The 12,619-nt window shown below is 27.5% G+C and overlaps 2 protein-coding genes across 10 annotated transcripts in view; one reads left to right on the top strand and one right to left on the bottom strand.

The window, feature by feature from the left end:
• LOC107452085 (GEL complex subunit OPTI) overlaps positions 1–4,246 on the top strand; it is a 7,005-nt gene extending 2,759 nt beyond the window's left edge. The window contains exons 3-4 of the mRNA XM_043048656.2: positions 406–535; positions 3,809–4,246. Coding sequence (XP_042904590.1) covers positions 406–535; positions 3,809–3,850 — 172 coding nt within the window. The 3' untranslated portion in view covers positions 3,851–4,246. The remainder of the gene's footprint in view (positions 1–405; positions 536–3,808) is intronic.
• A 4,143-nt stretch (positions 4,247–8,389) lies between these two features.
• LOC107452087 (neuropilin and tolloid-like protein 2) overlaps positions 8,390–12,619 on the bottom strand; it is a 42,594-nt gene continuing 38,364 nt past the window's right edge. For 8 of the 9 annotated variants that reach the window (XM_071179822.1, XM_071179827.1, XM_071179825.1 and 5 more), the window contains exons 13-14: positions 12,149–12,364; positions 8,390–10,435 (exon numbers count right to left, since the gene is read on the bottom strand). In XM_071179822.1, the coding sequence (XP_071035923.1) occupies positions 9,756–10,435; positions 12,149–12,364 (896 nt within the window). In that variant the 3' untranslated portion in view covers positions 8,390–9,755. The remainder of the gene's footprint in view (positions 10,436–12,148; positions 12,365–12,619) is intronic. The other variant, XM_071179830.1, reaches the window with a different exon arrangement.

Raw genomic sequence — 12,619 nt, 5'->3', positions numbered from 1 at the left:
ATTCAATTTAAAGAAAAACGGTAGTTTCACAAAATACTTTTAACATATTTTCGAAAGATATTTAAATATTTTTGAAAATATTTTCTTATTTTACCATATTTTTGTGTTGATTTTTTAATAAAATTTTTAAATTTCACAAATTATGTCTAAATTTTCACGAAATAGGGAGCTCTATAAAAGACCTAGACAGACCCCTGTTAATGTTTGTGAAAATGATTTCATTTTTTGGAATGTTACCTTGAGTGTAATTAAATTAATATTTAGACATCTTTTTTATCTTTACTTTCATTTTTTTAAAAAACTTCGTTATATATCTGAGCTTTGTTATTACTATATTATTTTTTTTAAATTTTGTCTATTTTAAGGAATATATTTCAGAAAAATAACTTTCAAGTTTTATTCTAGGTTCTGTTTATTAAATGTTGTAATTCTTCATACATATACATCATCCTTTCAAAAAGTAGATGACGAAGAATATGGAGGGACGTGGGAACTAATCAAAGAAGGCTTCATGACTTCATTTGCAAGTTTTTTGGTAAGAAAGTTTAAAATGTTAACAATATTTGAGTTAGAATATTCTGACAAAGCAAATATTAGATGTCTTGAAAATGACTAATAATTTGATAAATTATATATAATAATAAATGAATCAAGAAGAGGTAGAGATGCAGTGCTTAATGTGTTTAGAAACTTGAGTATTTCTTACCAAGTTTTTAAAATTAGTTACAAAATACATTGACAGATGACAGTGGAAACTGGGAAAACTATAACACAATGTAGTGAAAATGATTCCCATTTGTAGCAACAACTTGTGTCCTAAGTGAAAATTAAGAGATGCAGTGTCTAATATTTGTGTTGAATGGTCTGGCATGAGTGTGTCAGAAAATATTTTACAATTTTTTCTGTCAACTGTCTCTTTTACTGACAAGTTATGTAAAATTATGAACTCTTTAACTAATTTCTTTTTATCATGAATCATTTTTCAGTTACTCATTGTATATACAGTGAAACCTCTGTTAAGCAGATTTTCTTAGGACTGAAAAAATTGTCAATTTACAGGAAGGGTACCCTAATAACGAAGTTTAACACCGTAAATTGTTTTTAGAATATTTTCAAAGATAAAGAAATAATCTACAATAACTATCTACTGGGATATTTATTTAAACTTTAAAAAATATTTTTTTCTATTCAAAAAGAATATTAAAAATTACCTATGATATAAGTACATAATTCTAGATGTACAGAAAAATGAATTTAATTTTCCTATTAGCACTATTCAAGTTAGTCATTGATGCTGCTTTTAGTCCTCAGTCGGTTTCCATGATTAGGTTTACACCCCAACACCTACCTATCACTTGATAGGAAACTTGGTTAATAACTCCACGAAAGTAAGCCTCCCACAATTCACAGAAAAGAAAGCAATGCATACCTGTAAGGAATGAGGACCTATGGAGTTGATTATTCACTTTTGATCATCTATCAAGTGTCTGAATAAATGTTTTATTTATATGAACTACTCAAAGATTATAAGTCTGTTCTCTTTTTTTTTTTTTAACTCAGCTGTATTAAATACAGTCTTCAAATTGATAAGAAAATAAAAGAAATTTTCAGTGGGGAAAAAGCATTGAGAGCATTTAAAACTTCATTTCAACTTGTGGGGTCTCATAACCTGTAATAATTTACATGCTTTAAAAATGGTGAAAAGTTGAAATTTTTTTTTCTTGCAAATTTAAAGTAGAAATAGAAGAAGTAGTGTCCGGTTTGAAGAGATAGAAAATAATGTTTCACAGCAAAAATGGCTTTCCAGTTACACAAGTGTCTATTTTGCGGAGAATGTACATTATTTATTTATAGAGGATTAACTGGGAATTAAAAATATGTCCGTAACAAGAAGCGTCCGTTTTGCAGGAGTGTCCATAACAGCAAGTTTCCCTGTATATTCATCCCTTAGCAAATTTTTATTTTTAACTTTTCTGCACGCACACTTTGTATTTTTACACGAGTGTGTGATCATTATTTTTTATGACATCTGTTATTTTACCGTTTTTGTTAAGGAAAATGACTGGAATGAATGAATATTAATAATAATTTTTTGAATCCTATCTTTTGTAATAACCTAAAGTATGCCATCATTTCCACTATTGAGGTAACAGTACAGTCTTAATCTCTTGAGTATCCCTTTTAGCACGCTTACATATTTTTTGTACACTCTAAAATTTCATCAACCATATTTATGTCAAGTATTTTTAGAAATGATCCTATTTCTTTCTCTATATCCTTGGCATGGTGCTTTGGGCCAGGAGATAAAATATTCCTTTTTTTTAATAGTTTGCATACTTTACCTTTCACTACTTTGAAGATTTATCTTTGCCAACATAGAACATGTCATAATAATTTCTGTTCCTTGAATTATTATCATTATTGCCCGAAATATATTGTTTAGATTCACTATTGATATTATGTATTTATTTCTGTATCTTCTTTAATTGCTAACAATCTCCAATCCAAATGTTTCCTTACATTCCTTTTCTTTGTCAGACAATTCTTGGAGAAAGCAAGAAAACTGATATAAAAATTATAAATTCTATTTTATGCATAAAAATAATACACACCTATTATTAACACAAAATTTCAAAACACTTGGAAGTAAAAATTCTCGAACTTTCACCCACGACCATGAACGTGTTGTAAATTTTACGAACAAATGACGTAGCACAAAACCTCAATTAAAAATAAAAATTGTCACATGATTTCTTGTTTGCTCATTTTCTGATTTTGGGAAAGGTTGAAAGGAGAAATAGAAATGACCTTTAAACGTCTCAGCTGTGATATGCTGGTAAAAAAGTACATCAAAAACCAAATTCGGCGTAAAATTTGCACAGATGCTCATACAGTAATGTTAAGCAAAATTTGTTTCAGCTCCCATCTTAGAAAATTTTATTTATTTTCTTTTAAGTTTTTCAGGAATTCTTATGGTCTTGTAAGATAATTAGTATAGTTTTAAATTATTGCAAGAATTAAAGGAAAACAAGACAATCTTATTGGATTGCTATTTTTGTCTCTTATTAAATTCACTCTAAATATGGCTTATTTTACTTCTTTATAGGTAACATGGATAATGATATACNTCTATATTTTCCTTAATTGCTAACAATCTCCAATCCAAATGTTTCCTTACATTCCTTTTCTTTGTCAGACAATTCTTGGAGAAAGCAAGAAAAACACTCGATTGTACATATTTTTTTACCAAGAAAACTGATATAAAAACTATAAATTCTATTTTATGCATAAAAATAATACACACCCATTATGAACACAAAATTTCAAAATACTTGGAAGAAAAAAATCTCGAACTTTCACCCACGACCATGAACGTGTTGTAAATTTTACGAAGAAATGACGTAGCACAAAACCTTGATTAAACATAAAAATTTTCACATGATTTCCTGTTTGCTCATTTTCTGATTTAGGGAAGGGTTGAAAGGAGAAATAGAAATGACCCTTAAACGTCTCAGCTGTGATATGCTGGTAAAAAAGTCCATCAAAAACTAAATTTGGCGTAAAATTTGCACAGATGCGCATACAGTAATGTTAAGCAAAATTTGTTTCAGCTCCCATACTACTGAATCTTAGAAAATTTTATTTATTTTCTTTTAAGTTTTTCTGCAATTCTTATGGTCTTCTAAGAAAACTAGTATAGTTTTAAATTATTGCAAGAATTAAAGGAAAACAAGAAAGTCTTATTGGATTGCTATTTTTGTCTCTTATTAAATTCACTCTAAATATTGCTTATTTTTCTTCTTTATAGGTAACATGGATAATGATATACTCAGCCACTCATTTTGATTGAAAAAAAAAGCATGTGTATTATTATGCTGCCAAATATTTCCTCTCCAAATATCCAGACTCAGTATTTTTATAATAAATAAATTGGGTGTCTTTTCTTCATTATTTCAAAGTATGAATTATTCAAAACAAAAATAAGTGACCTGATGTGTTTTTCTGTCATTTGTAAAAATATAAAAGCAATAACTACATATATGATTGTGAAAATAATTTTTCATTTTATATTAAAAAAGAATTTTTATGTACACTTAGAGAGAAACTCTCTAGTTGTAAATAACACATTCCGAAAATTTATTTATCTTTGAAATTTTATTGTATATTAAAATATCTACATACACAGCTTACTGAATTCCTTTATTATGGGATGTAATGATCTATGCAATAAAATAATTTGTCAAGATTTTTTTTTGTATTTATTTAATGTTGTATTTCTATTTTTATAAACACAAAGTATTCTAAATTCTAATTGAAAACCATCTTTCTACAAATTTTACCAGATAAATATATTTTCTATAAAAAATTTTAAACATACAATATATTTAATAACATACAATACATATATTTTATTTTGTTGTATGAAAAATATTTAAAAATACAATTTAAACCCTTTTTTTTTTTGTAAAATATTTTCTTGTTTTTCATTTTTGAAAAATCTGTGATTTTAGGTATCAGATTTCAAAATTTTAGTGTTTATCCTTTGGGTAGAGTCTGAAAACCAGTTATCTCCATGTTTCTCAAAATTGTGAATCATTTAAGTTTAGTTGTTGCAGATACATAATTAGGATATAAAAAATTCATGTCCTACTTGGTACAGCAGGGTTCCTACGAGTCTTGAAAATTGAAAAAAGTGGTAACGAAAATAAAACAAATGTCGATATTTCTGTGTAATCACCACTAAAAATTGTTTTCCAAAGAAAGCATATATGCATGAAAATTCTATCTTCTAAACCACTTGATGATAAAGTGGTATGTTAAAATAAATATCTTCTAGCATTAACCTAAATTTAGTAAAACTGTTCAAGGACCGCGGGAACCCTGTATAGTATATTTTGTACAATGAAATCTGAATTTAGTTTGAAAACATGCCATATCCTGGAGATGACCTGTTCTCGGAATAAACTTGGAAATATATCGCTTAATAGCTGCCGTTGTTGCTTTTAAAATTGTTTGCATAACCAAACTATTGACTATTTAGTTAAGGCTTGTTATTTTGTTGATGCTTTTTATCATACGAGTGGTTCAGAGGGTAGTTCTTTAGATGGTATATGCAAGAAAATAAATAGAATATTCTAGAAGAAATATCTATGATCTGTAAGAGAAATGTCTTCAAATAATTTACTTATTTTAAAAGCTTTTGTCTGGAGGATTATAAGAAAAATGTGTTGTCAAAATGTTCCTATGGAAAGTAAGAAAGGAGAAACAACAGTTTTAGGTGTCACATTATAGCAATTTTACTTATAAAAGCACTACACCTGAAGTTGAAGTGGTGATTCATGCAAATCAATATTTACTCTGTATAAAAAAATAATGTAAAAGTGTCACCATAACCAGTTAAGAAACATATTTTGAAATAGTTGTCATAAATCACAAGAAAATTGCAGACATATTAAATAAGTTTTTAGAATATAAACCTAATGACATTTTGTCTTTCTATGAAGAAATTCACAAGTGTCCCAGTTATGATAGTCATAATCCACAAGATTTCTGAATCTACATGAATAATTTACCCATGATTATGTAGTCCAAGATTTAAATCTATTTAGTTTTTTGACTCTTCCGTAAAATTAGTTTTGCTGGAGATGAATGGTTTTCAAACTCTTTGATTCAATTATACTAATCTTCTGATTACATTAAAAATACAACTTGAGTAAAAAAAAATTTAAATTTAAAATTCTATGACAGGGATCTCAAGTAATAATTGCTATTTATTATTATTTTTATAACTCAGAATATTTAAAATTGTTTTGACATTTATACAAAGTAGGATCCGCGAGTCATTTCCAATAAATTTTTATAACCAATGTCCCATGACTAAGTAATTTTAATTGCTGAAATAAAATTCCAAACAATATTTTTAAGCATTCAAGTTAATTTTACTATATCTTTTTAGTGAATGTAGATGCATAGAAATTAGTATTTTAAAAATAGTGCTAACTAAAAATATGAATAATAAATATGCTAATAAAAAAATTAAATTGCAATGTCCCCGCCTTTTTATCTTCTTATTTAACTGACAATTAAGCAACGTGAAATTGAAAATAATTTAATTTTATATGCTTGTTAAAATGTGTTATATGAAATACATAGCACAGTTTATCTAAAATACAGATTAAAAATTACTTTTTAGTAAAAATTAAACAATTTGATGGCATCCCACAATATTTTCCAATCTATTACCATAATTATTATTTTAAATTATTTTTATTGAGTTTTCAAACATAGGTCCCACAGCTCCCTGGATGTAATATTTTTTGATAAAGTAGAGATTTTAAAAATAGTCATTTCCTGTATTCTAAGAAAAGCTATAAAAAAGTATGCTTCATTAACTTTCCCCCTTGTTTCTAGCTTTATTATTTTAAATTTATAGTTTAAATGTTCATTTGAGTTTTAAATGGTAAGATCAAATTATATTTTTCAATTTTGTCTTCTCCTCAATATAATCTTATCCAAGCAAATTTACTTGCTGGACCATGCTTATGGAAGTTAATTTTAAATGTAGATATTTTTATTAAAAAGTAGCTTATGGATTTTTGTTTTTCAATTTTATTAAGGCTAATTTTTCTGATTAAACAAACTTTTTTCTTCCCTAACAGCAGGCACTAAACTTATCGTTCTTCACTTTGGAAGGTGCCAAATGTGTGCTCATTTTGCGTTACCTGATGAGCACCTTGTGACCAAAGTCACAGAAGTGAGCAACATTACCCACGCAGATGTCCACCACATTCACAGAGAGAAACAGCCATTGGTTTCAGAGTCAGGCACGTTAACCACTCGGCTGGTTTAAACTTAAACTAGAAAAATACAAATAAATTTTAAAAAAATATTTTAATATTTTTCTTTTAAAGCTTTATGTGAGGAATATTTCTTTCAAGTTTAATTTATTGACATTTAATTTAGTATTTCATTGCATATTAAGTTTATTAAAAGAAATATAAGTAGGTATCAATGTTTGCATGATTAAAATTCAATAACTTTCTATGCAAGAACATTTATAATTTAGTTCTATTAACAGCTTTCCCCCTTTGTTGCTCTTTTACCACTCTGTTGTCTACCATTTATTAAAATTTATTTCACGGTATAATTTAACAAACAGCAATTTTAGTGATGAACGGTAAACATTTAAATTAAGTGTTAATTAAGTAACATTTCTTAATATAAGGATTTTTTAATAACATTTTTTGAGTGTTATTAAGATTTGAATAGTTTGTTTAAGCTCTTTTGTTTGCTAGGAAAAGGAAAATCCAAAAATGCCATTTTTTTAAGAAAAAAGTCTTAGCATCTTGATATTTATAGATAGAATAAGAAAAAGTGGCGTAAACTAATTTTTTTTAAAGTAGTAAATTAAATAAAAGCTTACAATTTTTTCGAAAACAAAGGTGAAATGTTTTCAAGAGAGGAGAAATATTGTAACAGAGAGGAAATATTTTTACCTTCCATTATAACATAGAAAAATAATTGATACTACATGCTGGTAACAATAATGAAGGTGCTAAAACTATGTTTATAGTTTCAAGAAACGTATTTTATCTAAACAGTGTTAAGAGAAAACATAATTAAACACTTTTTATGTAGCAAATCGAAAATAAAAATTTCAACAAAGATTTTACAAAATGCCTCTCTATTTTGAAAATGATCCAAATACTATCACACTCATTTTGATATATCCAGTTGTCATAAAAATTTTGAATTAGAAACTCACTGTAGAATTTTGGTTATAATGATACCATGTAAATACGGTTTTGACACATTTCAATAAAAAAAAATTACTTGAATAACCAAGTCGAGTTGTCGATCTATAGTTATAAATCATAACTGTTTCAAAGTGTTCGTTAACAAAAATAAATTAGCTTGCATCATTTTACAATGTATGGAGAAAATGAAATATTGAAAAGAGATTAAAAACATATAAATACTGATCAATGCATTTACAAATCTATTACAGTTTTTGCAGAAATAATATACGAAATAAATAGAAGTCATTAAAAAGGTTTTTTTCCTAATTAAATTACAAGATAAATTGAAAATTTGACAATGAAAGATGCGCAATCAAATTTATATTAAAATTTGTCATATTGTTTATTTCTCAACAAGACTACTTTTAGTCAGTCACAGGAAAAAAAAGGACGGCTCTGAATTGATCAAGTTTACGCTGGCGGTTTTTTAAGCCATTCCTCACAGCAGTACAACACATGAAAGAATATTCCACCCCATTAACTACGTAAGGTCCTTTTTAATTTTTGAGGTTGCTAGGTCAAAAAAAAGGGGTTTGTGTTGAGTAACTTGCTACTAATATTTTTCTTAGTAAACAAAGCTGGTCATAACAGAATTATATAACTTTCAGTTTAATAAATTACTTTTTATAAAGACTAAACAAAATACATTTTGATATCAGTAACACATTTTACTTTGTATTACAAAAATTTCACAATTTCTAATGTGAAAAATCCAAATAAAATACACTATTAGGTTTGGTAATAAAACTTTAAAAAATTAAGGCAATTTAAAATATCAAGGAGAAGCCATCTCCTTTGAAAATACTCAACTTTCACAACAAAAATAATATTTAATACCTTGAACAGCTTGCGTATTGTATTCTAGATTTTTTAGTACTCCTCTTAGATGAATGCATTAATTATGGAATACTGACATTTAAGTTTAATGGATGCATAAAATCTATAAACATATAAAATGTAACATTCAAAAGTCGATATATAGTCCTTATTTATAAAACAAGCTCCATTATATAATGTCTTACTTTAAATGATTCAGACAGTCCTCTAAAATTGTTAACAACTTCTTATATTTATAAGTTTAAGAATAAAAATGATTCAAACAAATTTTTTTTAAAATTAGTTTAAATCATTCCAAAAATACTCCAAATCCATTTTCTACTTCCATTTTACAACAATGACAATCATAGGTCAATTATAAAATGAGGAGAAAAATTAGTTATTTATACATTATAAATTTATTAAAAATATTATATAAATGGAAAAGGTTAGTGTTTCAGATTAAAAGCAATAGAAAAATATTTAATTTTATCATCTTTAAAATGTTAGGGAATTTAACTGTAGTTTTAGAATCAACTACTTGTTCAAACATAAAAATGCTTTATTATATAGTAACATAATAGAACTTGTTAATGCTATTTATTTCTCACAAATAGAAAATTTATCAAATACTACATTATACAGCCAAATATGTATAACAATTTGTAATCCAGTTTCACATGTGTCAAAAACTGGATTACTTTAACAAATAATAATAAAAATAAAATAAATAGCCAACAAAAAATGTTACTTTTACACAAACTGTTTTTGATTGAGTAAACACCTTATGTCAATGATATGTCAAATAAGATTCTATAAATATAAAACAATTTAACATAAAATATTATTATGCAATAAATCAACTAAACATTTGTAAATCTAGAAAGTACTCCTTTCCAAAACAAAAAAAGGAAGAAATATTGCTCAGCAAATATAAACCTAACCCTCATTAAACTATATGTATTAAGTTTCAATTGAAACATTTTGTAAAACTGAATTGATATAACATTCTTTGTTATTAAATTAATGAAACATGGAATGCAACAAACTGAGCTTTAACTTTGGGCTCACAACGAAAATGTTAGTAACAACAAACATCCAGCAAAAAATACAACCAAATTTTTTTTTTGTCTTATACATTCAAGGATAAACTGAATATTGAATACTAAACTGACATGGATCACTATGGCATCTAGTTTTAATGGTTACTATTTTAGAATTAGTGTCAGAATTGTGACTGAAAGACAAATGCCGAGATCTACCAAAGTCGACCTTTGGGGCTGCATTATTAGGTAGAATTATATTAATATCATTACTTTTACAGTTGTTAATCTTAAATTTGATTGGCAAAGAATAGTATTGCTTAAGTGAACAATTGCATTTGCTGTAAGGCGACGTACAGTGCGTAATTGAAAGGTGCAAATGGCAGTCATTATTCCTAAGCTGATCTAACTTTGAATCTGATAGCCAAGCTCTCTTGATTTGAGGTGAGCAATTCGGAGACTCCTGTTTAGTGAAGTTGGAAGTTATGTTGCTTCGTTCAAAGGAACAACTTGGTTCTGGTGTTATAGGAAGCTCATCAACAAACATGGTTTCCACAGATGAAGAGGAATCAGAAGACTGACTACTCATTGCAGGTATCTTGCAGAAGCTTGTAGTGTGTATAAGGTTAATGCGAGCTGGATAGGGTGGCTCAGAATATCGCTTAGCTGCTCTGGTGTATAATAGAGGTGGGTAGCGATCTGCAGTTCGAATGAAGTCATCATATGTTGGTAGATTGTCAACCGTTGTATGTTCTGAAGTTGGGTACCGAGGAGGCCCTAAGAGTAAAAAAAGATGAACATTTAATGAGGAATTTTTATTTACAGATGAATTTTTACAGTGAACAGAATTTTTATTTTATTTTATAACCGTTGTCGAACAGCCTACCCAAATTTGAATTTAAGGCTGCCAATGTTCAACTCCTTAGCCTTATAATTTTGAACCTAAACCAGTAGACAAGGGAATCTTGCATACATTGGAGAAATAAAATAACTGATATTTTACTGAGGACATTATTTTGGTTACGTGTTCAGTTTTGATACATCATGCAAGTAAAAAAAGAAATTAAAATATAGAAGTAATATAAGCACTTACAATTAGCGAAGTTAAAAAATATGTAAATAAATCTTAAACTAAAAAAGATTTTTTAAAACCATTATTCATAATTACTAAGACTATAAAAATAATTTTTATAATTCCAATTAATTAACTTTATTTTACAGAATTTTTAGATATTCATATTTCAAACATAAGTAGCTGACTTGGCTTTGCATAGGATATTTTTTATCAAAGATCTGTTCATAACAGTTACTAACGAAATTACTTTTTATCAGAAAGTAATGAGCGAAATTCGGAGCAAATTTTTTTAACTTTAGAGAAAAAACGATTCATTTAATATGCGACTCACAACAGCATTCTCGCTACATACGGTTTGGTTGGCATGGCAGCACATGAACTGCAGTACTAGCAATAACGCCATGTGTCGAGGAATAAGAAAGGTATTTTGTTGAATAGCAGATATTTATCACAAAAAAAGTTTTCTTAAAATTTCTTCAAAAAATGTGGAGAAATTAGAGAAAATATAGGTAAACAGGAGATAGTTGTAAAATACAGAGTCTTCGTTACAAAACAGGAGACTTGGCAGGTATGCTCTTAGGTACCCCAGAGGTATTGATTTGTTATGGGAACTTGAAAGATTTTGCGACCATGGCAGATTTAATGTGCACCAGTCACCATTTAATACATGGGGATTTTCCCGCGGCTGGATTCAAACTCCCGTTCTCAGAAACAAGAGTCCAACTTCCTACTAACCAGGCTATCCTGGCCAAAAAGATGAATATAAATTAAATGTAAAGATTGAATTTTGCAACAATTGTGTAATAAAATATGGCAAAAAATTAAATGAAACAATGACAGTTGATAGTACATCATTATCAAGAAAGAAATGCTACACATTGGAACAAAGTGTTTTCATTGTTGAACATAGTAGTTAGAGATCTATTCGCGCAGTTTCCAATTTTGGTGATCAGAATTAGCCAAACATATCATGTGATTTAATGTTATTAGACTTTTTCCTTCAGAGTTTTTTGAAGTCTAAGATTTATGTCAACAAATTTAGGAACCCCTCATTTTGACTCATTTTAACTGAGTGTCGTATCAAGAAAATTCAAGATCATTTATACAAAAACAGTCAATAAAAATTTTGAAGAAAAAAAAAAGTTAATGTAACAGTACCCCTCTCCATCTGATATGCTGTTCATCACATAACTATATATGTTACAAATTTAAAAATAAATAAAATTTCCCAATTTTTAATTAAAACCTGCATTTTCGCAAAACATTACCAGCTTGAATTTAGGGATGCCTTGTTTATAAATTATTTATGTTTATGCAAAAACAATTTTAAAAAAAAATTATTAAAAAATGCAAACATCAAAGTTATATTTTTTAAAAGCAATTTGTATTAACAGTCATGTTAATAAGCAGCATACCTAACATTTCAGTTACCACTTCTTGATGTTCACCATGCTCAGCAGAAGGAACAGTTTTCACACGTTTATATACTAATAAAATTACTGCAGATATAACGACAATCAGGCCACATATACCAAAGGATAAAATTATATGGAAAGAAATCCCAGTTTCTGAAGGAGCAATCTTTTTCTTTACAACAGGTGGGGCGATAGTAGTCACTTCTGTAGTTGGTGCTATAAAAAAAAGCAAAATTAATATTATTCAAAATTTATACTTTAGTTGTGGCAAATCTAACCTTAAAAAACTGTTTATGCTAAAGTATACAACATTTCACCTATATAGAACAGTTCACTTTTATATTGCTTATAATCTTCTGTAAAAAGAAGGAAACATTAATGGTTTTCTTTCTAAACAATTAATAGATAAATTTTTTAGCAATTATGAAGTATTAAAAAGAAATCATTTATGAAGTATTAAAAAGAAATCAT

This window comes from Parasteatoda tepidariorum, chromosome 4, assembly GCF_043381705.1.
Source record: "Parasteatoda tepidariorum isolate YZ-2023 chromosome 4, CAS_Ptep_4.0, whole genome shotgun sequence".
Taxonomy (NCBI): domain Eukaryota; kingdom Metazoa; phylum Arthropoda; class Arachnida; order Araneae; family Theridiidae; genus Parasteatoda; species Parasteatoda tepidariorum.
Note: the sequence above shows the minus strand (reverse complement) of the source record. Positions and strands in the feature narration are given on the sequence as shown.